General features: G+C 42.9%; 1 protein-coding gene across 3 annotated transcripts in view; it reads left to right on the top strand.

Annotated features, from left to right (window-relative positions):
• LOC115199932 (nuclear receptor subfamily 6 group A member 1-A) overlaps positions 1-27642 on the top strand; it is a 107353-nt gene that overhangs the window by 64352 nt on the left and 15359 nt on the right. The window contains exon 1 of one of the 3 annotated variants that reach the window (XM_029762491.1): positions 11662-11903. The exons of 1 other annotated variant lie outside the window; for it this stretch is intronic. In XM_029762491.1, coding sequence (XP_029618351.1) covers positions 11879-11903 — 25 coding nt within the window. In that variant the 5' untranslated portion in view covers positions 11662-11878. Of the gene's footprint in view, positions 1-11661; positions 11904-12083; positions 12702-27642 lie in introns of those variants that run through there. One more of the 3 variants, XM_029762492.1, reaches the window with a different exon arrangement.

The following is a 27642-nucleotide window of genomic DNA, read 5'->3' as shown; positions in this document are numbered from 1 at the left end:
TTCCAACTTTGTGGCAATAGTTTGGGGAAGGCCCTTTCCTGTTTCAGCATGACAATTCCCCCGTGCACAAAGCGAGGTCCGTACAGAAATGTTTTTTTGAGATCGATGTGGAAGAACTTGACTGGCCTGCACAGAGCCCTGACTTCAACCTCATCGAACACCTTTGGGATGAATTGGATCGCCGACTTTGTGCCAGGCCTAATCGCCCAACATCAGTGACCGACCTCACTAACACTCTTGTGGCTGAATGGAAGCAATTCCCTGCAGCAATGTTCCAACATCTAGTGGAAAGCCTTCCCAGAAGAGTGGAGGCTGTTATAGAAGCAATGGGGGGGAACAACTCCATATTAATGTCCATGATTTTGGAATGAGATATTCGATGAGCAGGTGTCCACATACTTTTGGCCATGTGGTGTATCTACCTCTGTCATGCACATTGTAAATATGGTATTGGAACTGACCCTGTATATAGCTTTTTACTTTCTCGTGTTCTTCTTGTTTCTTACTTTTATTTATCGTGTTTTTGTTCTACCTTATGTCATTTTTTTGTATTACATTTATATTGTTAACTGCATTGTTGGGTTTAGAGCTTGCAAGAAAGGCATTTCACTGTACTTGTGCATGTGACATTAAAACTGGAAACTAATCTTTGGGGGTGGACGTGACCCCGGAGCCTGTTGGAGAGTGAGGTCAGCCCTCATTAAGGCAAGCTCACGCCACACCTCTATCCTTCACTATCTATCTTACTGACTCACAATTTATATCACCATTATGCTGTATGCCACTGCTTAGAGAAGGAACGTATTTGTTGTGTGTTTTAAAAGAGAGAGATTAACTGTAGATGTGTTTGCGGTGTAGAGTGGGCTGTGTCTCATTGGTTGGGTCAACTTGCTCTGTTACAATGGGCTGTGACTTTTTGTGATACAGAATCTATAGTCTTCTCCGTATGAATGTGGTTTGAAGTTGTGAATATTTTATATTGGGTGTTTGTGGTTTATGTGTAGATGGGTTATTGAGAAAGATAAAGGGTTTGTCTATTCCTGTTATAAAGGATAGTCATTGCCTCCCAACTCAAAAGGAATTTGCCAGTATGCTTGGCCAAACAGGAAAGGGAGGGGGAGGGGAGCAACAAACTAAATACTACCCTTTGTTACTCTGTTTAGGGAAATGCAAAAAAAAATGAACAATAAGCTCTTTCCAATTGACATTTGATTAAATTAACATTTGTTTAGTGGTATCACCCCTAATGAATACACTTCTCGTGTATTTCTTATGGTTATTTCTATTCATCTTCTTAGATAAAGTTGTGAACATTCCCTCAAACATTTGAATAGTTTTTAAGAAATATGCAAAAAATTAAACAAGTAGTCAACTGGGATTCAACTGATGTTATGTGACAGAAACCGCTGATGTCCCCCAGCCAGTGTTCTCTCTCTGTGTGCTCAGCCTGTTGTGCAAGGGCAGACAGTGGGCCACATATATAACCTCCCTCATTGTTTAACCAGATAAAGCAGGGCTGTTTGGGATTTAGATTAGCAACGATACAGGGAACAGAAGCCATAAACAAGGGGACATCCATGAGACATGTAGAGATAGCCTCTACCTGACCTGACCTGTTGTAGAACAGTCATAATGCCTCTCCACATCGCCCTAATAACTAGCCAAGTAAATTGCAGGCAACATTATCCCCGCCGTCCCCTGTGACTTCAAAGTTAAAGGCAAAATTGCTGATTATGCTGTTCATCTTCGCCGTGTGCGTGGGGGGGTGGGTGAAGGTACTAAGGTCAAGGGTGACATATGGCCAGTTCCCATGGCCGAGCTCCCCGCTCATCATCATCAGGCTTGGTTTCCTATTAGCATTGACAAACTGAGGTTATGCCCTTCAAAACATGTAAACAGAGGACATTTCCTTCAGCAGTACAGATTTGCCAAAAACATACAGTATGGCATCTGCCTGTGCCAAGTATATCCTATTAAAGTGTAGAATGGTGCATTGACAGCATGACTAACAATCTCTGTATTTCTATCATATGAAATCAAAGTGCAATAACACAAACAACCAACATTTTACTGAATAGCAGTTGTGATTAGTGCATATAAACCATAGATGTAATATACAGTAAAGTCCCTGTGGAGTAACCTTGACACAGTGACATATGGCGCGAGACTCTTTAGGGTATTACTGTAAAGTAATCTTGGAGACGGCGAGACTTGTCTTTGGCTATTACACTACTAGAGCAGGTCTGTCGATGGATCAGCAATCTGCTATATTACCAGTGGTGTAAAGTACTTAAGTAAGAATATATTAAAGTACTGCTTAAGTAATTTTTGGGGGTATCTGTACTTTACTATTTATATTTTTGACTACTTTTACTTTTACTTCACTGCATTCCTAAAGAGAATATTGTACTTTTTACTCCATACATTTTCTCTGACAACCAAAATTACATTTTGAGTGCTTAGCAGGACAGAGCAATAGTCAAATTCACACACTTATCAAGAGAACTCGTGGTCATCCCTACTGCCTCTGGCTTGGCTGACTCACTAAGCACAAATGCATCTTTTGTAAATAATCTCTGGCTATCCGTACATTTTTAAAACAAGAAAATGGTGCCGTCTGCTTTGCTTAGTATAAGGAATTTTGAGTGATTTATACTTTTACTTTTGATACTTAAGTATATTTTAGCAATTACATTTACTTTTGATACTTAAGTATATTTAAAACCAAATACTTTTAGACTTTTACTCAAGTAGTATTTTACTGGCTGACTTTTACTTTTACTTGAGTAACTTTCTATTAAGGTATCTATACTTTTACTCAAGTATAACAATTGTATACTTTTTCCACCACTGTATATTATTACTACGACTGATTTCAAGTTTCAAGTTTTAATGTCACATGCACACCTGCAGTGAAATGCCTTGCAAGCTCTAAACCCAACAATGCAGTAACCAATAACAATGTAATATAAAACTTATCATAAGGTAGAACTAAAACACACAAGAAATAAAAATAAGAATTAGGAAGACCAGGAGAAAGTAAGCGTACTATATACAGGGTCAGTCTGTTCCAGTACCATATTTACAATGTGCAGGGATCCTGAAGTGATGGAGGTAGATATGTATAAGGGTAAGGTGACTGGGAATCAAGATATATGATGAACTGAGTAGCAGCAGCGTATATGATGATTGTATGTGAGTGGATGTGCTTGTGTGTAGAGTCAGTGTCAATGTATGTGCATATTATGTGTGTGTGTGAGCAAGTGATGAACTGAGTTTCTGTGTGTGTGAGTGTGAAGAGCCCTGTGAATGTGCATAAAGATAAAATAAAATACAAGGGACAACACAGATAGACCTTGTAGCCATTTTGTTAGCTATTTAGCAGACTTATGGCTTGGGGATAGAAGCTGTTCAGGAGCCTGTTGGTGACAGAATTGATGTCATAAGGTGAATGCACCAATTTGTAAGTCGCTCTGGATAAGAGCGTCTGCTAAATGACGTAAATGTAAATGCACCGATACCGCTTACCATAAGAAGCACAGAGAACAGTCCATGGCTTGGGTGGCTGGAGTCTAACAATTTTCTGGGCCTTCCTTTCACACTCCCTGATATAGAGGTCCTGAATGGCAGGGAGCTCAGCCCAGTGAAATGTTTATTTCATTTTTTATTTAACCTTAATTTAACTAGGCAAGTCAGTTAAGAACAAATTATTATTTACAATGACGCCTAGGCAGTGGGTTAACTGCCTTGTTCAGGGGCAGAACGACAGATTTTTACCTTGTCAGCTCGGGGATTCGATCCTGGCCCAACGCTCTAACCGCTAGGCTACCTGCCGTCCTCATGATGTACTGGGCTGTCTGCACCACCCCCTGTAGCACCATGTCATCGAGGGCGGTGCTATTGCCATACCAAGCAGTGATGCAGCCAGTTAACATGCTCTCAATGGTACAGCTATAGAACTTTTTGAGGATCTGAGGGCCCATGCCAAAGATTTTCAACCTCCTGAGGAGGAAGAGGCGCTGTTACGCCTTCTTCGTGACTGTGCGTGTGTGGACCATTTTAAGTCCTTAGGGATTTGGACAATGAGGAACTTGAAGCTTTCGATCCACTCCACTGCAGCCCTGTCAATGTGGATGGGGGCTTGCTCGCCCTCCCATTTTCTGTAGTTTACGATCAGCACCTTGGTCTTACTGACGTTGAGGGAGAGGTTGTTGTTCCAGCACTGCACTGTCAGGTCACTGACATCCTTCCTGTAAGTTGTCTCATCATCGCCAGGGATCAGTCCTACCACCTACCACTGGCCTACTTGCATTCAGCAAGCTTGATGATGGTGTTGGACTTGTGCATGGCCACGCTGTCGTGGGTGAACAGGGAGAACATGAGGGGACTAAGCACACACTCCTGTGGGGCCCCCGTGTTGAGGGTCAGCGTGGCGGAGGTGATGTTTGCTTACCCTCACCACCCGGGCTCGGCCCGTCAGGAAGTCCAGGATCCAGTTGCAGAGGGAGGTGTTCAGTCCCAGGGTCCTAATCTTGGTGACGAGCTTAGATGGGACTATGGTGTTAAACGCTGAGCTGTAGTCAATGAACAGCATTCTCACATAGGTATTCCTCTTATACATGTGGGTGAGGGCAGTGTGGAGTGCAATTGAAATTGCGTCGTCTATGGATCTGTTGGGGCGGTATGCAAATTGGAGTGGGTCTAGGGTGTCTGGGATGATGGAGTTAATGTGTGCCATAACCAGCCTCTCAAAGCACTTCATGATTACAGATGTGAGTGCTACAGGGTGGTAGATGGTGGTGATCTTAAAAGATGTGGGGATTACAGACTGGGTCAAGGAGAGGTTGAAAATTACAGTGAATATGCCTGCCAGCTGTTCTGCGCATGCTCTGAGAACGAGCCCTGGAATACCGTCGGGCTTTGCGGGTGTTGATCTGATTAAAGACCTTACTCACGTCGGCCTCAAAGGGCGGGATCGCTCAGTCTTCTGGGTCAGTGGCGGCCCTCACACCCGGCACAGTGTTGTTATTGTCGAAGCGTGCATAAATGCATTCATTTTGTCTGGTAGAGAGGCATCGTTGGGCAGATCACGGCTGCGTCTTCCTTTGTAATCCGTAATAGACCGTAGCCCCTACCACATGCGGTGGTTGTCAGAGCCATTGTAATATGATTCTATCTTTTTCCTATATTGTCCTTTTGCTCATTTGATGACTCTGCGGAGGTCTTAGTGGGACTTCTTGTACTTGTTCCTGTCCTCAGCCATAGCCTCAGGGTTGTCTGCGATAGCCCTGAGTGCAGTAGCTCTGTGCATTAGTTTAGCGCCAACCTCTGTGTTAATCCAGGGCTTTTGATTGGGGAAGCAGCGAACCTTCACTATGGAGACAACGCCGATACATTTCCTAATGCCAGCTTGTTATTTTTCTTGTCCTGGGGTGGAATGTATACAACAGTCACGATAACAGATGAAAACTCCCTTGGGAGGTAGAAGGGTCGGCATTTGACCATCAGGTATTCCAAGACGGGTGAACAATGATACTTCCACTGCGCTCGAGTCAGCACAGCAGTTGTTGTTGATGAAAAGGCAAACTCCTCCCCCTCTCGATTTCCCTGACTCCACTGTCCTGTCCGCATGGTGAATGGAGACTTCATCGAGTTTGATAGCCATGTTTATCTTGTCCAAGAGCCATGTTTCAGAAAAGCAGAGAATATTGCAGTTTCGAGAGTCCCATTGGTAGCAAATCCGCGATCGGAGGTCATCCATCTTATTAGCAAGTGACTGTACTTTGGCAAGTAGAATGGAGGGAAGAGGTGGCCGGTTTTGCCTTCACCAGGATCCCCCCCCTCTCTTGCCTCTGACGCCGGCATTTCCACTTGGGTAGCCTGAAAATTGGGTCGGAATTTTAGAGAGCCCAAGGTAGATGATTCAAGTAAGTTCTTGATACTGACTGATACGACGACGTACTACTACTACTACTACTACTACTACTACTAGAACTACTACCATGACTGATACTACTACTGCTACTACTACTACTACCACCATGACTGATACTACTACTACTACTACTACTAGAACTACTACCATGACTGATACTACTACTGCTACTACTACTACTACTACCATGACTGATACTACTACTACTACTACTACTACTACCATGACTGATACTACTACTACTACTACTACTACTACTACTACTAGAACTACTACCATGGCTGATACTACTACTGCTACTACTACTACTACCATGACTGATACTACTACTACTACTACTACTACTACTACTACTACTAGGGGATAACAATGGTCACTGACAACCCCATCTACATATGATAAGATCTACATTTCTCTGTCCTTGTGTTCCACCTGTTATGTTCCCCAGCAAGAAACCAAAAATTGTCACTCAAACAAAAGGAGGAACTAACAAAAAGTAAGAAACAACAATGAAAATGAAACAAGTGGGGTTCTAGGAGGGGTTCTGAAAGACATTAATGGGGGTGTCCACAAATGCATCCAACTTAGTCAATGGCTTTTTAAAATTTTATTAGCCTGTGTGTTTATGCAATTTTCAAAATGTTTCCACCAATCTTGTAACCCCTTTGGGTGGATGTCAGTGAAAGAAACTCTACCACAAAAGTGTATTTTGAACACTCAAATATCTGGGCCCTAAAATACACCCACCATGAACGCCCACTAAATTTGCCCAAGAAGAGGCAAACAAAATAAAATCAACACCAAATTTAAAGACGGGCAGCAAACTAAAAAGTGGAGCAAAATGAAAACCAGGAAGATCAGATAAAGGATTGTTTTTTACAAATCAAAATAGAAAATGCCAACTAAAGGTGTTAACCCTCCAAATAGCTCAAGCCAACTGGAGCACTGGGTCAGCCGCTCTTAAATAGGTGGAACACCTTCTGACTAATGGGATGACAAGCCAGCTCAGGTGTAACACATACTGACTAAAGAGTTGACACCAATTGTTGCATCCAGCATGCTAACGTGCTAACGTCCAACCTCAAAATATAAATGGAAAAAACAAAGCCTGTAACACCTCTCTCTCTCTCTCTCGCTCTCTCTGTGTGTGTCTCTCTGTCTCTTAATTCAATTAAAATAGGCTTTATTGTAATGGAAAATGTGTTTACATTGTCAAAGCAAGTAAAATAAACAAACATGGGACAACAACAAAAAACAATTAGAAATGAACAGTAAAAAGATTTTAAAAATATAAAAACATTTCAAGTGTTATATTATCAGCTATGTACAGTGTTTAAGCAATATGCAAATAATTGTAGTACGAATAGTGGGGGAAGATAAATAAACAGATAAGTATCGGTGGTATTTACAATGTTGTTTGTGCTCAACTGGTTGTTCTTTTCTCATGGGAATTGGCCACAAATCTTGCTGCTGTGATTGCACATTGTAGTATTTTGCCTAATAGATATGGGAGTTTATCAATGTTGTATTTTTTTCAAATTGTTTGTGGGTCTGTTTGATCTGTGGGAAATGTGGTCTCTAATGTGGTCGTACATTTGGCAAGAGGTTAGGAAGTGCAGCTCAGTTTCCACCTCATTTTGTGGACAGTGAGCACATATCCTGTCTTCTCTTGAGAGCCAGTTCTGCCAATGGCAACCGCTCTCAATAGAAAGTCTATACTCACTGAGTCTGTACACAGTCAAGTATTTTCTTAATTTTGGGTCAGTCACAGTGGTCAAGTATTCTGCTACTGTGTACTCTCTGTTAGGGCCAGATAGCATTCCAATTTGCTCTGTTTTTTGTTGTTGTAATAAACTACACACAATACCCCATAATGACAAAGCAAAATCAGGTTTTTAGATTTTTTTGCAAATGTATAAAAAACAACAACAACTGATATCACATTTACATAAGTATTCATACCCTTTACTCAGTAATTTGTTGAAGCACCTGTAGCAGCGATTACAGCCTCGAGTCTTCTTGGGTATGACGCTACAAGCTTGACACACCTGTATTTGAGGGGTTTCTCCCATTCTTCTCTGCAGATCCTCTCAAGCTCTGTCAGGTTGTATGGGGAGCGTCGCTGCACAGCTATTTTCAGGTCTCTTCAGATATGTTCAATCGGGTTCAAGTCCAGACTCTGGCTGGGCCACTCAAGGACATTTAGAGACTTGTCCCGAATCCACTGCTGCTTCGTCTTGCCTGAGTGCTTAGGGTCGTTGTTTCTTTTGGAAGGTGAACTTTCACCCCACTTTTAGATGCTGAGTGCTCTGGAGCAGGTTTTCATCAAGGATCTCTCTGTACTTTGCTCCTTTCATCTTTCCCTCGATCCTAACTAATCTCCCAGTCCCTGCCGCTGAAAAACATCCCCACAGCATGATGCTGCCACCACCATGCTTTATCGTAGGGATGGTATTGGCCAGGTGATGAGCGGTGCCTGGTTTCCTCCAGACGTAATGCATGGCGTTCAGGCCAAAGCGTTCAATCTTGGTTTCATCAGACCAGAGAATCTTGTTTCTCATGGTCTGAGAGTCCTTTAGGTACCTTTTGGCAAACTCCTCCCTGACCAAGGTCCTTCTCCCATGATTGCTCAGTTTAGGAAGAGTTTTGGTGGTTCCAAACTTCTTCCATTTAAGAATGATGGAGGCCTCTGTGTTCTTCGGGACCTTCAATGCAGCAAACATTTTTTGGTACCCTTCCCCAGATCTGTGCCTCAACACAATCCTGTCTCAGAGCTCTATGGACAATTCCCTTCGACCTCATGGCTTGGTTTTTGCTCTAACATGGACCGTCAACTGTGGGACCTTATATAGACAGCCTTACCAAATCATTTCCAATCAATTGAATTTACCACAGGCCGACTCCACTCTGTATTCTGTGTAGATTGATGAGGAACATTTTTTATTTAATCCAATTTCGAATAAGGCTGTAATGTAACAAAATGTGGAAAAAGTGAAGGGGTCTGAATACTTACCGAATGCACTGTAAATGTTGAAGAGGGTGGGGCTCAAGCTGCATCCCTGTCTCACCCCATGGCCCTGAGGAAATACATCTACAGTTGAAGTCGGAAGTTTACATACACCATAGCCAAATACATTTAAACTCTGTTTTTTACAGTTCCTGACATTTAATCGTAGTAAAAATTCCCTGTCTTAGGTCAGTTAGGATCACCACTTTATTTTAAGAATGTCAAATAAGAATAATAGTAGAGAGAATGATTTAATTCAGCTTTTATTTCTTTCATCACATTCCCAGTGGGTCAGAAGTTTACATACACTCAATTGGTATTTGGTAGCATTGCCTTTAAATTGTTTAACTTGGGTCAAACGTTTCAGGTAGCCTTCCACAAGCTTCCCACAATAAGTTGTGTGAATTTTGGCCCATTCCTCCTGACAGAGCTGGTGTAACTGAGTCAGGTTTGTAGGCCTCCTTGCTCACACCCGCTTTTTCATTTCTGCACACAAATTTTCTATAGGATTGAGGTCAGTGCTTTGTGATGGCCACTCCAATACATTGACTTTGTTGTCCTTAAGCCATTTTGCCACAACTTTGGAAGTATGCTTGGGGTCATTGTCCATTTGGAAGACCTATTTGCGACCAAGCTTTAACTTCCTGACTGATGTCTTGAGATGTTGCTTCAATATATCCACATAATCTTCCTTCCTCATGATGCCATTTATTTTGTGAAGAGAACCAGTCCCTCCTGCAGCAAAGCACCCCCACAACATGATGCTGCCACCCCTGTGCTTCATGGTTGGGAGGGTGTTCATTGGCTTGCAAGCCTCCCCCTTTTTCCTCCAAACATAACGATGGTCATTATGGCCAAACAGTTCTATATTTGTTTCATCAGACCAGAGGACATTTCTCCAAAAAGTATGATCTTTGTCCCCATGTGCAGTTACAAACCGTAGTCTGGCTTTTTTATGGCAGTTTTGGAGCAGTGGCTTCTTCCTTGCTGAGCGACATTTCAGGTTATGTCGATATAGGACCCGTTTTACTGTGGATATAGATACTTTTGTACCTGTTTACTCTAGCATCTTCACAAGGTCCTTTGCTGTTGTTCAGGGATTGATTTGCACTTTTCGCACCAAAGTACGTTCATCTCTAGGAGACAGAACGCGTCTCCTTCCTGAGCGGTATGACAGCTACGTGGTCCCATGGTGTTTATACTGGTGCACTATTGTTTGTACAGATGAACGTGGTACCTTCAGGAATTTGAAAATTGCTCCCAAGGATGAACCAGACTTGTGGAGGTCCAAATTTTTTTCTGAGGTCTTGGCTGATTTCTTTTGATTTTTCCCATGATGTCAAGCAAAGAGGCACTGAGTTTGAAGGTAGGCCTTGAAATACATCCACAGGTATACCACCAATTGACTCAAATTATGTCAATTAGCCTATCAGAAGCTTCTAAAGCCATGATATCATTTTCTGGAATTTTCCAAGCTGTTTGAAGGCACAGTCAACTTAGTGTATGTAAACTTCTGACCTACTGGTATTGTGATACAGTGAATTATAAGTGAAATAATCTGTCTAAACAATTGTTGGAAAAATGACTTATGTCATGCACAAAGTAGATGTCCTAACTGACTTGCCAAAACTATAGTTTGTTAACAAGAAATTTGTGGAGTGGTTGAAAAACGAGTTTTAATTACTCCAACCTAAGTGTATGTAAACTTCCGACTTCAACTGTATATGTTTGTTGCCAATTTTAAAAGCGCACATTTTATAATGTCATGTGTTTTTCCTCCAACACCACTTTCCATCAATTTGTATAGCAGACCCTCATGCCAAATTGAGTCAAAAGCTTTTTTGAAATCAACAAAGCATGACTTTGTTTTTGTTTTAGCTTGTTTGTTTGTCAATAAGGGTGTGCAGGTTGTATACGTGGACGATACCAGAACTGAGGATAGTGTTGAAGAGTTTAAGAATAGCCTATTTTAATTTGTGGTCTGTATCATTTTGTTTAGTATACCGTCAACACCGCAGGCCTTTTGGGGTTAGAAGGTTTGTATTTTGTCCTGTAGCTCATCCAGTGTAATTGAAGAATCCACTGGATTCTGGTAGTCTTTAATAACGGACTCTCTACGTTTCGTAAATGATCATGCACATGTTTTTATTCTTGGTTCTTTGTTATATGGCCGAAAAGGTTTGAGGAGTGGTTTATCCATACATCTCCATTTTGGATAGGTAGCTCTTCATGTTTGTTTAGTGTTTTCCAGTTTTCCCAGAAGTGATTTGGTTCTATGGATTCTTCAATCACATTGAGCAGTTTTCTGTCATGCTATTACTTATTTCTTCTTAGTGTATTTCTGTACTGTTTTTTTTTGTGTTTCCACATAGTGAGGGCGTAAGCCAATATTTTCTGGGTCTCTGTGTTTTTGGTTGGATATGTTTCTCCATTTATTTTTAAGGTTTTTGCATTCTTCATCAAAGCATTTCTCATTATTGTTAGTTTTCTTAGGTTTTCCACTTGAATTTAAATGTGATATGTTAGCTGATAGGTCAGTTATACTGTTCATGCTTCCTACTGCTAAGTTTCCACCTTCACCATTGCAGCGCTCTCTCTTGGTCTCTCCGTCTCCTCCATGGCATTTGAATGTGAAAAGCCTCTTATGTGTGACTTACTTAGGTAGGTCATTAGCATTGGCATGGGGGGTGGGCTGTGTGACTGTGGGGCTGTGGGAGAGTGAACAAGTGGCTGCAGCATTAGCAGGGTGGAGCTCAGGAGGGTGAGCTAAGACCTGACTGGACAGGACAAGGGTGATCCTAGGAGAGGTGGGTAATGGGTAGAGAATCATTAGGGTAGCAGGGTACAAGGTAGCAGGATAGCAGTAGAGTACGTGGTCCACTGGTTCAGAACTGGACCCTTCATAACATGGCTTCTTAGAGAGGACACTGGAGGGAATGAAGGAGGAAACCCCAGTGGATGGTAAGGCATGACCAAACAATTCACAAAGAACTAGTTATAGGAGTACACTATACCAAGCAATTCATTGGAGAACTGTATGAGTGGCTGAATGTTGTGATGTTGCTGTGTGTGTTCATTTTGTGGGGTATATTTGTGACATGAAATGTTGGATCATTATTGTGGACGGAAACATATGCCTGCAGGAACAGATAAATATCATTCTTATCTTGTACTTTTTAAGCCATTTCTAGAGGCTTTGTTTTTTTTCCCTTTGCACTGTTCCTGGTTTGATACCTAGCAATGACACATTGGTTAACTCTATTTGTTTTCTATTGACAAAATGACTCAATTAGTTAATGTCAGTGTATGTTGTCAGCTTGAACCTGTTTATGCTTGAACGTGCACTTTGATTCTCTGTGAAAAGTGCCAGAGGCAGAGGGAGGGGAGGCTAATTTGGGCAGGGAAAGCATTGTTCAACAACAGAGAAAATAGTACTATCAGTTCCACTCAGATAACCCCTAGTTGTCATTGGACCTCAAGCCAAGCCGTGACCCCATGGCTTGAACTCTGTGGTCATGTGACCAGGCAGTAAAGTGGCCAGTGGTGCTGGCTTAGAAGTCTCTGCTCAGAGAGAGGACAGGCTGTGGAGGGAGGAGGTTGTATGTCAGAGCGAGAGAGAGCAAGAGGGAGAACAAGAGAGAGAGAGAGAGAAGAGTCATGAGGCCAAGGCTCCCATGCCCTGTGGCTTTTTTTAGCGGAATCTGTGCTTGAATGGCGTCCTGGCAAACTGGGAGAAGCATGAAATGGATACATGGGAAGGTAAGGGAGGATGGGAGAGTGAAAGGGGTTGGGTCTGTTGCCTTTATGGCTCCTACTTTATGCAACCCTAAATATGCATGTATAAATGAGAGAACAGGCTAGCATTTAGTTGGTGCGAATCATTTTGGTTTCCTTTTTTACCATCACCAGATTCACTAGCATTTTGGCTAAGCACTTTGTTTTCATTTCATATGTTTAGCAATAGATGAGGATGATTCTGGAGTTGAACAAATAATAAATCAATGAATTATGTTGTTGTTCCACTGAGGATTTCAAACAACACAATATTGAGAAAAATAGAATGAACAGAATGTTTTTTTGTTAATTGTTTTGTCAAATTATTTTCTTTGTTTCCTATTTTCTTCTTGGAAAAAAGGACTGCTAACAAACACATTATGTAATTATATTTTGACTAGTTTGTTACTTTTGTTGCAGCTATACTTGCCAAGGTATACATGTGATATATTTGTTATTTCAAATATGTTTTTGTATTTTGTTGAATAATCAATGCATTTCTATGAATTAGTGAATACAATATTGTACAATATTGTTCAAAGTCTTTTCAGAGTATTTCAATATATTTCATTATGTGTGTTAATTTGGGCGTAGTAGAGTATTTGTGTGTATTGGTATGTATAGCTGATTGGGTTGTTGTGTCCTGCTGAGTGAAGTTACATATGTATTGATCTGTGGTATGTGACTGTGGCCCATCTGGAAAAGGTTTTGTCCCCAGTCAGCATTGTTTACGTGATTGAGGAGAGGTTAGGATTGCTTCACTGGGCAGTTTTAACCCCCTGGGTTAGCCCAGCTGTGACTACCTTCCCAAACCTAACACAGTTTCACTTTATTTCACGGTATAGTAAGTAGCTAATGTACTGTCTCTCACTGACTATTGTAGTTGTTATAGTATTTTATGTTGATACAAATACCTTTAGTATAAGTTAATGGTAAAGGAATTTGTAGTTGCTCATTTATAGCCCAAACCAATCCACTCAGTCAGTCAGTCCTACTAACTATCATGTCCTTAGACTTCGCAGATAACTCAGACCTCTGCAATGTTCTCAGTCAATGGGATTATGTCACATTTCTCTTTCCCAGGTTAGAGTTACAAATCAATGTAGTGTTTGTTGGGACACAGTGAGAAGTTTTTTTTTGGTATGGAAAAAAATTTTCAATGTGGAATCAGTCATATTTCTTCATACATGAGTAGTATATGACTTGTAACTCAGTGTTACCACAGTTCCCACCAGGCATTGTTCTAGAGACACCATGTTGAATGGACAACCAGATCAAGACTGGGCTGGGCATTATTTGTTTGATAATTGTTATACATTTTAGTAATCTAGCAGACACTCTCATCCAGAGCAATTTACAGTAGTGAGCACATACATTTTCATACTTTCTTTCTGTACTGGTCCCCCGTGGGAATCGAACCCACAACCCTGGCATTGCAAACGCCACGCTCTACCAACTGAGCCACATGGGTATGTGATAGTCATTGTAATCATTAGTCTAGTGGTTTAACTATCAGCATAGGAAACATTTCTCTCATGTTTCCTATTGTCTCTTAAAGATGCACTATGCAGAAATCGACTTGAATTGTTCTCTTTACGAATTCTCTGGGAACATTTCTCTCATGTTTCCTATTGTCTCTTAAAGATGCACTATGCAGAAATCGCTCAGCCATTTCCTGGTTGCAACAATTTGAATAGTTCCCCTAATTTCATTTAATGTGACCAAACAAGCAAGTATAGTGTAGAGAATAATTGTATCATCTAAACCGCTGTGAAATATATTTTCCAAACATTTTGTATTTGAAGCTGGTGCACCAAACCGAAATTAAAAGATGCAAAAACAAAATTTAAGAACGGGAAGTATAGAAAGAGCGCACATAGAACAGATCTACCGCTTCTTAGACTTGCTTTCAATGAGAAGGACAGACTAATAACTCATATTTCCATGTGAATTTGGTCAGGTCGCCCAAAAAGTGACATATTGCAGCTTTAAATGTTGTATTTTCTGGGAAGGGAGGGGTTACTGTATCTGCTCCCTCCCCCATGCTAATCCTATCCAGTCAGCGTTAGAGGTTGTGTTTCTTCTGCAGCTGAAGGAGGGTTAAATCCAATCAGTCTTTTATAATGTAAAGTAGCCCGCTGATGCCTTTCCTGTCTCTCAACACACCACGTCACTCTGGACTTGCCAGGAAGTCCCTTTTCTTACAAATTCTGGTTAAGGGGGAGTGTGTGTGCGTGTGTGTGTGGATGAGGGGGTAGGGGGATAGAGGCTGTGTGTGTGAAGATCAATAAGAGTGGGGGAGGTCAGGAATCGTGGCTTCTGTAATGCAGGCTAAATATAGCTAATGCCAAAGCCTCTTATTATGGCCGTCTAGGGCCTTTTCGATCATTCCATTCCAAACCTTTATGTGAGTTCTGATCCAGACAAACCAAACCATCAAGTCCACCATATCTCAGACTTTTGTCTCCAAGGGAAGTGTTATTTAAACTGCCAGTACCCATCCCCCGACGCTTACGCACTTTAAATCTAACACAAACACCATCTGATACCCGTTATGAACAAAGGACCTAGTTTGACCTGATAACTTTATTGATTTTTGAAATCTTATTTCAACCCCCTACACACACACACACGCACACATATAAAGTGCTTGATTGCATTATAGTGTGTATTTCCCAATACAGGAAGAGTCTGGTCATAGGAGAGATGGATGGGAGTTCGCCTGCTGAACCTGTTAACCTGCTTATGCTGCCTCTAGCAAGCCTCAAGTCATACTGAGGAGTGCTGGGGAAAACAGGCTTTTATTAAAGAGGGGGTTTATATGGCCCAGTGTTACAAGCGCCTGTGTTGTTAAATATCACCATGTGGTTCATATCGGGTTGTGCTGACTGTTTAGGCTCCACATTAACAAGCACACTGTCAAACTGCTGCACTGGATTTCTGGCAGCATGCTCATGTTTGACAACAAAGAAGTAGTATTTAAACATGCAAAATGCCCTACTTTTGTCACCTGTTGGTTGAAACATTGTATTTGGACTTTTATTGAACACTATAGTAATTATATAATCGCTCCGACATAGTGTGCCCCATTCTGTGAAGAGAATCAATTAGATTTGTGTCAATGGTCATGTTGAATTTAAAGATTGTGATGAGTGGCCTTTTCTTGATGTATTTTAGGGAATGATTTGTAACTGTTGCCACTGCTGAGAACCCAAGGAGCTATGATGCAGAGAATCAGCCAAACACGTCAATGAATATTGATTACATTCCAATAATGAGATCAAAGACCTTCAAATGTACCTTTAGGAAATCAATGGCCCTCTCAAACATGTTTGTGTTAGGGCCGTATGTGGAAGTTGACAGGAGAAAACATAGTGAGCTCTCTTGTTCGTATTTCTATCTGTTTTCTCAAGACTTGTTTCTGTTTGGGACAAAAGAGAATTCAAGACAGCATTACCCTTCATGCTGTTACTGATTCTTTGAGAATGAGCTGGATTATGGAAATCAGAAACATTTACTTTAATGGAATCTCTGAAATATCTAACAAACTAGTGACTAATACAGTATTAATTAGCATATAATTAACATGGTATCTGGCTGGAGTCTAATTACCCAATGCTAATGACCCAGGCTGTGATCCCTGGTAAGATCTCAGCCCTCCGCCCTGAGACAGTACTGTGTGAGAGGGGTACATTTTATCCAGTATGCGATGTCAACAGGCCACCATTGACATGACTATGAGCCAAATCTACAACTGCATAGAAGTAAAAATATTAACATAACACTATAGAGACAGAGAGAGACCAAACAGCATGTTGGCTGACTGTTGGAAAGGTGTATCTCTGGCCCATGTTGGTTCTATCTTCCTACTATCTCACCACCGGCAGAGAAGAGGTATTCGGAGTGGGCTTCTAGTCCGACTCAGGAGGCGTGCACACCATCCACCGCTTCCTAGTATATTACTCGCTAATGTAGACAAGCTCATGGCGAGGATCTCCTTCCAGAGAGACATCAGGGACTGTTTCACAGAATCATGGCTCTCTCGGGATATACTGTTACCGTCCATACAGCCAGCTGGGTTCTCAGTTCATCGCACAGACAGGGATAAAGAGCTCGCTGGGAAGAAAAGCGGTGGTGTATTTTTCATGATTAACTACTCATGGTGTGATTGTGATAACATACAGAAACTCAAGTCATTTTGTTCACCTGACCTAGAATACCTCACAATCAAATGCAGACCATACTACCTCCCAAGAGAATTCTCTTCGGTTATAGTCACAGCCGTGTATATTCCCCCTAAAACCGATACCACGACGACCCTCAAGGAACTACACTGGACTTGATGCAAACTGGAAACCACATATCCTGAGGCCGCATTTATTGTAGCTGGGGATTATAACAAAGCAAATTTGAGGAAAATGCTACAAAAGTTATATCAACACATTGACTGTACACACACTTAGGATAAACACTAGACCACTAGTGAGATGCCTACAATGCCCTTCCCTTCGGGAAATCAGATCACGACTCCATTTTGCTCATCCCTTCCTATTGGCTAGTCTGACGAATCAGAATCCATGCTCCAAGATTGTTTTGATCACGCGGACTGGGATATGTTCCGGGTAGCCTCTGAGAATAACTTTGACATAAACACGGACACGGTCACTGAGTTAATCAGGAAGTGTAAAGGGGAGGCTGTTCCCATGGTGACTATTAAAATCTACCCAAACCAGAAACCGTGGTAAGCATTCGTGCAAAACTGAAAGCACGAACCACCGCATTTAACCATGGCAAGGTGACTGTGAATATGGTTGAATACAAACAGTGTAGTTATTCCCTCCGTAAGGCAATCAAATAGGCAAAACGTCTATACAGAGACAAAGTGGATTCGCAATTCAACGGCTCAGACATGAGACGTATGTGGCAGGGTCTACAGACAATCACGGATTACAAAGGGAAAACCAGCCACGTCGTGGGCACCGACGTCTTGCTCCCGGACAAGCTAAAAACCTTCTTCGGCCACTTTGAGGATAACACAGTGCCACCGACGCGGCCCGCTCCCAAGGACTGTGAGCTCTCGTTCTCCGTGGCCGACGTGAGTAAGACATTTAAGCATGTTAACCCTCACAAGGCTGGCGGCCCAGACGGCATCCCTAGCCGCGTCCTCAGAGCATGCACAGACCAGCTGGCTGGAGTGTTTACGGACATATTCAATCTCTCCCTATCCCAGTCTGCTGTCCCCACTTGCTTCAAGGTGTCCACCATTGTTCCTGTACCCAAGAAAGCAAAGGTAACTCAACTAAATAACAATTTCCATTAAATGCTTTGAGTGGCTAGTTAAGGATCATATCACCTCTACCTTACCTGACACCATAGACCCACTGCAAACTTCTCTATCCCATCTGGGCAAGAGGAATACCTACGTCAGAATGCTGTTCATTGACTATACCGTAGCTCAGCCTCCAACACCATAGTACCCTTCAAGCTTATCATGAAGTTCGAGGCTCTGCGTCTGAACCCTGCCCTGTGAAACTGGGTCCTGGACTTCCTGATGGTTCGCCCCCAGGTGGTGAAGGTAGGAAACAACACCTAAACTTCGCTGATCCTCAACACAGGGACCATACAAGGGTGTGTGCTCAGCCCCCTCCTGTACTCCCTGTTCACCCATGACTGCGTGGCCATGCATGTCTCCAACTCAATCATCAAGTTTGCAGACAACACAACAGTAGTAGGCATGATTTACCAACAATGACAAAACAGCCAACAGTGAGGAGGTGAGGGCTCTGGCGGAGTGGTGCTATGAAAGTAAACTCCCTCAACGTCAACAAAATGAAGGAGCTGATCAGCAGAGGGAGCACGCCCCTATCCACATCAATGGGACCGCAAGTTCCCCAGTGTACACATCTCTGACAATCTGCAATGGTCCACCCACACAGACAGTGTGGTGAAGAACTCGCAACAGTGCCTCTTCAACCTCAGGAGGCTGAAGAAATTTGGCTTGGCCCCTAAGATCTTCACAAACTTTTACAGATGCACAATTGAGAGCATCCTGTTGGGCTGTATCACCGCCTGGTACGGCAACTGCACCGCCCGCAACCGCAGGGCTCTCCAGGGGATGGTGCGCTGCCCAACGCATCACCGGGGGCACACTGCCTGCCCTTCAGGACACCTACAGAACCCGGTGTCACAGGAAGGCCAAAAAGATCAAGGACATCAACAGCCTGAGCCATGGCCTGTTCACTGTATTCTTTCCTACTGTATTTTAGTCAATGCCACTCCGACATTGCTTGTCCTAATATTTATACATTTCTTAATTCCATTCTTTTACTTTTAGATTTGTGTATTGTTGTGAATTTTTAAATACTACTGCGCTGTTGGAACTGGTAACACAAGCATTTTGCTACATCTGCAATAACATCTGCTAAATATGTGTATGTGACTGATTTGATTTGAGACAGATAGAAAGAGCGTCCGAGAGAGTCGTCAGGTACTGTACTTAATTAGGAGAAAGTATGCACCCTTTCCTCCCATAAAGGAGTGAGTATGGAGTAGAGAGAGATGTAAAGAAGGAGGGAAGGGAGGGAGGGAGGTAGGAGGGGAATTAATAGTGGAAAAGTACAGCAGATCCCTTCAACCCCCGCTGCCTTTCAGCTGGGGATGATTGTGATGGAAACACAAGACAAAACCGCTGAGTGAAATACCCTTCAGCAGGCCTTGTGGAAGAGGGAGGGACGGAGGGAGAGGAGGCAGTCACAGGACCCAGACTGTAGAGAGAGGGAGAGGGTAGAGTTCAAGATGAAGCAAAGGCTTGACTTTACAACTCTCCCACATGTCCCGTCACTTTGGATTTATCACCCCCATCACGTGATCCATGAGAAGCTGGGGGAGGGGAGGTGACCAGAACCAGGACAGAACCAGTTTGATGGACTGGACCACTGACTGCCATACAGGGAGGGGTTGGTGAGGTGGAGCCAGAGTTTGATGTGACACATTGAGATCAAGTGTTGGTGATTATATGGTGGCCATGCACTTGAAAGAGAGGGTGACAGATTTGGCAAATAAGCCTCTGCTGGTGTGAATGAAGGAAACTAACGATCATTGTGTTTTTCTCATTGAAGGAAGTCAGGCATTTCACATGGGATGCTCAATTAAATATATGGTTTTGATGCCTTCTTTGAATTACCACATGTGCAGAAATAAAACAGACAAATGGCTCAAGGCGACAGCGTTCTTCAGTTCGGCTGTCGGCTAGCCAAAGTCGGCTAGTCAAACCGAACGAGTGGTCTCGCATGCTCCCGAAAAAGACATTCGCTTCAAAAAGGAAAAAAGGGGGGGAAAGCAGCAATATTACCCCGGGACAGTAGAGTGCGATGAGCTGGTAATAGCCATCTACGCCAAACAAGGAAGTGATGACACACCCAAACACACCCGAGAATAAAATAGTGTACAGAGAGACAGTTGATTGGATGTGTGTGATTTGCCAGGGATCTATAGTGAGGGAAAAAAGTATTTGATCCCCTGCTGATTTTGTACGTTTGCCCACTGACAAAGATCAGTCTATAATTGTAATGGTAGGTTTATTTGAACAGTGAGAGACAGAATAACAACAAAAAAATCCAGAAAAACGCATGTCAAAAATGTTATAAATTGATTTGCATTTTAATGAGGGAAATAAGTATTTGACCCCTCTGCAAAACATGACTTAGTACTTGGTGGCAAAACCCTTGTTGGCAATCACAGAGGTCAGACGTTTCTTGTAGTTGGCCACCAGGTTTGCACACATCTCAGGAGGGATTTTGTCCCACTCCTCTTTGCAGATCTTCTCCAAGTCATTAAGGTTTCGAGGCTGACGTTTGGCAACTCGAACCTTCAGCTCCCTCCACAGATTTTCTATGGGATTAAGGTCTGGAGACTGGCTAGGCCACTCCAGGACCTTAATGTGCTTCTTCTTGAGCCACTTCTTTGTTGCCTTGGCCGTGTGCTTTGGGTCATTGTCATGCTGGAATACCCATCCACGACCCATTTTCAATGCCCTGGCTGAGGGAAGGAGGTTCTCACCCAAGATTTGACGGTACATGGCCCCATCCATCGTCCCTTTGATGCGGTGAAGTTGTCCTGTCCCCTTAGCAGAAAAACACCCCCAAAGCATAATGTTTCCACCTCCATGTTTGACGGTGGTGATGGTGTTCTTGGGGTCATAGGCATCATTCCTCCTCCTCCAAACACGGCGAGTTGAGTTGATGCCAAAGAGCTCCATTTTGGTCTCATCTGACCACAACACTTTCAGCCAGTTGTCCTCTGAATCATTCAGATGTTCATTGGCAAACTTCAGATGGGCATGTATATGTGCTTTCTTGAGCAGGGGGACCTTGCGGGCGCTGCAGGATTTCAGTTCTTCACGGCGTAGTGTGTTACCAATTGTTTTCTTGGTGACTATGTTCCCAGCTGCCTTGAGATCATTGACAAGATCCTCCTGTGTAGCTCTGGGCTGATTCCTCACCGTTCTCATGATCATTGCAACTCCACGAGGTGAGATCTTGCATGGAGCCCCAGGCCGAGGGACATTGACAGTTCTTTTGTGTTTCTTCCATTTGCGAATAATCACACCAACTGTTGTCACCTTCTCACCAAGCTGCTTGGCGATGGTCTTGTAGCCAATTCCAGCCTTGTGTAGGTCTACAATCGTGTTCCTGACATCCTTGGAGAGCTCTTTGGTCTTGGCCATGGTGGAGAGTTTGGAATCTGATTGATTGATTGCTTCTGTGGACAGGTGTCTTTTATTCAGGTAACAAGCTGAGATTAGGAGCACTCCCTTTAAGAGTGTGCTCCTAATCTCAGCTCGTTACCTGTATAAAAGACACCTGGGAGCCAGAAGTCTTTCTGATGTAGAGGGGGTCAAATACTTATTTCCCTCATTAAAATGCAAATCAATTTATAACATTTTTGACATGCGTTTTTCTGGATTTTTTTGTTGTTATTCTGTCTCTCACTGTTCAAATAAATCTACCATTAAAATGATAGACTGTTCATTTCTTTGTCAGTGGGCAAACGTACAAAATCAGCAGGGGATCAAATATTTTCCCTCACTGTACTAGATCTGATCTACCTAGCAACACATAATAGAGATCCGGAGACAGAGAAGATGTCCGCTACAGGTTCACAATCGTTACTATAGGGGCATACGGCAGAGAGAGCTATGGTGGAGTGTTTCAAGAGAGTTATTTTGGGTCCAAACTGCTGCAGAAGACCCTCGATTTACCACCGCCAGCTGTCCTGTCAGGTACCACAATGTCAAGTCCTCATGTTTTCCTGGGAGATGCAGCTTTCCCCCTACATGAGAACCTCATGCACCCTTATTCAGGTATGAATTAATTCAACTTTTTCTAATTCCTCTTGTTACTGAATGCACCTCTATATGAGAAGTGCAATTTTATCAAAGCTTTTGGAACATGGTTCCTGGAATGGTGTTTTTGTTGACCAAATTTATATATCTGACATTCTCTTGTTACCTCTCATTCACAGGTGTCCATCTCAATAAACGTGGCCGTACCTGGAACTACCACCACTCGTCGGAGAGTCAGAGAATGCTGAGAACACTGAGTTTCGAGCTGAATTGCATCACCCCTACAGTTGACCAATCATGGACGAAGGGGCGTAGACTTCACATTCAGAACTTCAGCTGGCCCTTGAGAATTTATTTTGTGTGCCCGAACACTCGACAAAACCCTAACCAATCTCCAAAACGAACAAAAACATCACAAAATGTTGTCATAATATATGCACGAACGGTACCATTTCAGTTGGAAATGGAGCCACCTTTATTGAGCAGGAGAGGATCCAAAGTGTAAAGCAGGGCTCTCCCATCCTGTTCCTGGAGTGCTTTTAAATTATATATATTTTTTAATTGAACCTTTATTTTTTTATACAAGTCAGTTAAGATCAAATACTTATTTATACTGACGGCCTATATCGGCCAAACCCGCAAGACGCTGGGCCAATTGTGCGCCGCCCTATGGGACTCCCAATCACATCCGGTTGTGATACAGCCTGGAATAGAACCAGGGTGTTTGTAGTGATGCCTCAAGCACTGAGATGCAGTGCCTTAGACTGCTGCGCCACTAATTAGCTGGTTAATCAGGTCAGTAAAAACTGGGGTTGAATTGAAAACCTATAGGAGGGTAGTTCTCCAGGGTTGGAGAGCCGTGGTGTTAACCTATGTGATCTTGGACATGCTTTAAGGCAGTAAAATCTCTCGCGTGCTCTCACAGCTTGTGTTTGAAGTAAAATATCAAAACGGAGCAGGGTTTTGGGCGATCTATAACATATGCAAGACAATGCAGAGGGTGGAGCACCTTTTAGGTGGCCATTTTGAGAAAGAGAATGAAGAGTGCTCTGAGTTAAAATAAAGGGGGAAAGTATGTGGGTCCTGTCCTCTTTTCTGGCAGACTTAGTAGAGGTGTTATTCGATTACACACAGAACAGAGGCTTTAATGACTGAAAGGCTTTTGATTTAGACCTTAAGGTGAATCTTCACTGATACCTCCACCCTTCTTTCAGCATCAAGCTTTGGCCTCATTGTGCTCCGAGAGCCCACTTTAATCGGGCTAAAGTCACTTTATACGGAATCATTATAATAGAGTATTACAGGACTTCAACTTCTTACGTGCTGCGACATGTAGTAAGTGGTGTGTGAAAGCATACACTTCTATATTTGTTACTGCACTCTGGAGTTACTTCTGGCAGGACGTTTCTCTATTACGTTGTTAACTGTATGGCAGTGCGAAAGACCCTCGTTACATGAGTGTTCCTTATGGAAGACCAAAAATAGGTGTTGGGGTCAAACACATAATCTATTACAAACCTCAACAAGTTTCTTTTGAGTAAGAGCTCCTCATTGTTCTCAGGCTGGTGGAATGTTCACGTTAATGACTAAGGATTACATTTGAATGCGTCGGCGGGACCCGAGTGAGCCTTTTGTGTGTGTACAGTATGACAACCCCAGAAGAGCCTCCCGAGGAGACAGAACTTAAGCCTCATAGGTAATCCCATTGGGCTTTAGAGGTCTTCCATTCCCCATTCAGTAGATCTGGGAGAGGCTTTATGCTCCTTTACATTTCTCCTGCTCTGGCTAATTGCCTCTAGTAAGAGGAACCTTACCCTGGGCTCTGAAAGTCCACTCTGCTCCTTCTAGTAACAGGAACCTTACCCTGGGCTCTGAAAGTCCACTCTGCTCCTTCTAGGAACAGGAACCTTACCCTGGGCTCTGAAAGTCCACTCTGCTCCTTCTAGGAACAGGAACCTTACCCTGGGCTCTGAAAGTCCACTCTGCTCCTTCTAGTAACAGGAACCTTACCCTGGGCTCTGAAAGTCCACTCTGCTCCTTCTAGGAACAGGAACCTTACCCTGGGCTCTGAAAGTCCACTCTGCTCCTTCTAGTAAGAGGAACCTTACCCTGGGCTCTGAAAGTCCACTCTGCTCCTTCTAGGAACAGGAACCTTACCCTGGGCTCTGAAAGTCCACTCTGCTCCTTCTAGGAACAGGAACCTTACCCTGGGCTCTGAAAGTCCACTCTGCTCCTTCTAGTAACAGGAACCTTACCCTGGGCTCTGAAAGTCCACTCTGCTCCTTCTAGTAACAGGAACCTTACCCTGGGCTCTGAAAGTCCACTCTGCTCCTTCTAGTAACAGGAACCTTACCCTGGGCTCTGAAAGTCCACTCTGCTCCTTCTAGTAACAGGAACCTTACCCTGGGCTCTGAAAGTCCACTCTGCTCCTTCTAGTAACAGGAACCTTACCCTGGGCTCTGAAAGTCCACTCTGCTCCTTCTAGTAACAGGAACCTTACCCTGGGCTCTGAAAGTCCACTCTGCTCCTTCTAGGAACAGGAACCTTACCCTGGGCTCTGAAAGTCCACTCTGCTCCTTCTAGGAACAGGAACCTTACCCTGGGCTCTGAAAGTCCACTCTGCTCCTTCTAGGAACAGGAACCTTACCCTGGGCTCTGAAAGTCCACTCTGCTCCTTCTAGTAACAGGAACCTTACCCTGGGCTCTGAAAGTCCACTCTGCTCCTTCTAGTAACAGGAACCTTACCCTGGGCTCTGAAAGTCCACTCTGCTCCTTCTAGTAACAGGAACCTTACCCTGGGCTCTGAAAGTCCACTCTGCTCCTTCTAGTAACAGGAACCTTACCCTGGGCTCTGAAAGCACACTGCTGCTTCTAGTAACAGGAACCTTACCCTGGGCTCTGAAAGTCCACTCTGCTCCTTCTAGGAACAGGAACCTTACCCTGGGCTCTGAAAGCACACTGCTGCTTCTAGTATACTTAGAGCAGGGATGGACATATAGGACCTCTGTCATCTCTTTGACAGGATTATGTCTGATTCGGTTGCAGCTAAATTGAAGTTATAAAGAAGATGAGGTTACCACTCAGTAGTAGTAGTTAAGTGTTTAATCTGTCCACAAGTGTGCCCTTGTGGACAGTACCTGAGGTCTAAAAGTGGCTATCTGCCATTTTATTCGCTTTTGGCCAATCTTATACGTTCATGATAATCAGTACTTGGTTTGGACTGAAATATGTTCCGGGACTCATTTTGGGGGCCTGTACTGTTTATATTTAGGTGCAGGAGCTCCACAATACATTTGAGCTAATATTCTATGAGAGGAACAGGAGCTCAAGCAGTAGCCCAAGTCAAGCGCTGATGATAGTAAATGTGTAAGGTAAAGGAAGCCTTTGCACAGTATGGGTTGGCATGGGTTTGACCTTGTTGCTTTAGATCACTGCACCCATGTCTCCCTCTTAGATCTGATGGGTTATTCCATGCCTGGATGAGGGGAAAGTTCATGGCTATGTGAATTAGTGGTTGACCAAACGGTTAGGGTTAGGGTTAGGGTTGACCAGTTTGGACTCCAGTTCTAGTCCTGGTGTAATAGGTGAGAATGGAGGTGAAAACCAGGGTTCTGGATGTTTCTCTCTGTATCTTTACAAAATCTCCCAATACAGTCTCCCATGTTGATCTGTAAACCTTCACTTCGATAACTTCACTGTTTATATTTTCCCAGTTAGTGGTCACCTGTTTTTCAGGATGAACCAGTTCATGGTACTTTATTTTGGGAGTTCTGTTTGAAGCAAACTCCCTACTTTAATGTTTGCATATTTTGCACTACTCATTTCATATGTATATACTGTATTCTACTGTATTTTAGTCTATGCCGCTCCGACATTGCTGTCAGGTATTTATATATTCTTAATTCCATTCCTTTACTTCAGATTTGTGTGTATTGTTGAAACCAGGCTGTATCACATCCGGCTGTGATTGGGAGTCCCATAGGGCAGTGCACAATTTGCCCAGCGCCGTCCGGGTTTGGCCGGGGTAGGCCATCATTGTAAATAAGAATTTGTTCTTAACTGAATATATATCATTTTTTTTTATTTTTTTATTATACTTAGTAATGGATGATGATAAAGCGGGGACAACAAACCCCATGTAATTGCTGATTGACCAACAGAAACTGGGATGGGCTGCCTTGTTAACTGATATCGTAATTAGGAAGCTAAGCCAGTAAGGTTGGGGTTGTTCTGTGTTATCTCTTCTTCTGGCAGCCGCTGCTTTGCTGGGCTATTCACTGTAACCATGGCGTCAACCCATCTGTTCAGAGCTTTTATGAGGGGGGATGGTGCGGGGGTTGAGGGGTGTGTGTGTGTGTGTTTTTGTGTGTTGGTGGACAGGGGTTGATCGATAGGGTAGCACTAACACGGTGGACAGCAGAGAGTAGGGAAAATAGGTTTTTCGGTCTAATTCATTCTCTGCCTGCATAGTGTTTTATTATCTAACCTAGAGGTAGATGGGGATTATGCCAGCTAAGATTTTAAACCGCTTTTTAAAGTTTGGTGTCCTCAAAGTGTGCTGGTCTGCAGATTGTGCCGTTTCTGTGGTGATTAGTAAAGTAACTAAGAATGTCATGAGTTCACAGAGGATTGTAAGTCTTCAATTTAAATCCTTAGTTGCTTCGTCTCTTTTTGGATTTATAAGTGAATGACCCATTGATTCTTGAAGAATCTAAACTATAAATGCCGTAATCAAATCAAATCGAATCAAACTTTATTTTTCACATGCGCCAAATACAACAGGTGTAGACCTTACCGTGAAATGCTTACTTACAAGCCCTTAACCAACAGTGCAGTTCAAGAAGAGTTAAACAAATATTTACCAAATAGACTTAAAGTAAAAAATAATTTAAAAAAAGTAAAACACCTTATGCACTTAGTTCAAGTGTCGTTCCCCATCAGAACCCAAAATATAAGATTTGAGTAAAACAATGTTTGTAATCAACGTAAATGTAAACTGTGTAGCCTCAAAGCATGGTTAAAACTCTACATTTGGGATCATGTATGGTCAGTCCTTGCGTCCGTAGGTCTAGTAGTTACATTTCTCCAGCCCAATCCCTTAGCTTTTTTAGCAAAACAGGAGAGAACACTTTGTTATTGTTTCCATTAAGGATTCTAGCTTTAAGTACATCTCTCTATGATCCAAACTCCAACACGCACACCCAATGGAACGTATGCACACACAGACACATAAAAGCCAGAAATGTGACTCTATAGAGATGAATGTAAAGCCAAAAGCTATTTAGCATCAGTGATATTGGTATTTGGGGATAAGGGCTACTGTAGTAAGCTAGGTGTTTTGAACTTTATTCTGTTTTCACATCTGGGTCTCTCGCGGTCACCACATGTTGTTAATCTGCTGGCTAACCTTAAACTCAGAGCGCTGTGTAATTTAACCAACTATTTTTGAATGTGCTTCATTTGGAACATCCTGTTCCACTACTTCCTCAAAGGCAGCCCTTCCCTCGCCTTTACCCAAGCCCCCAAATATCCCCCAACATGTGTTCCAAGTTACTGCCCTCACTTGGTCTTAACAACATTTCA

The sequence above is a fragment of the Salmo trutta genome, chromosome 9 (assembly GCF_901001165.1).
Source record: "Salmo trutta chromosome 9, fSalTru1.1, whole genome shotgun sequence".
Taxonomy (NCBI): Eukaryota; Metazoa; Chordata; class Actinopteri; order Salmoniformes; family Salmonidae; genus Salmo; species Salmo trutta.
Note: the sequence above shows the minus strand (reverse complement) of the source record. Positions and strands in the feature narration are given on the sequence as shown.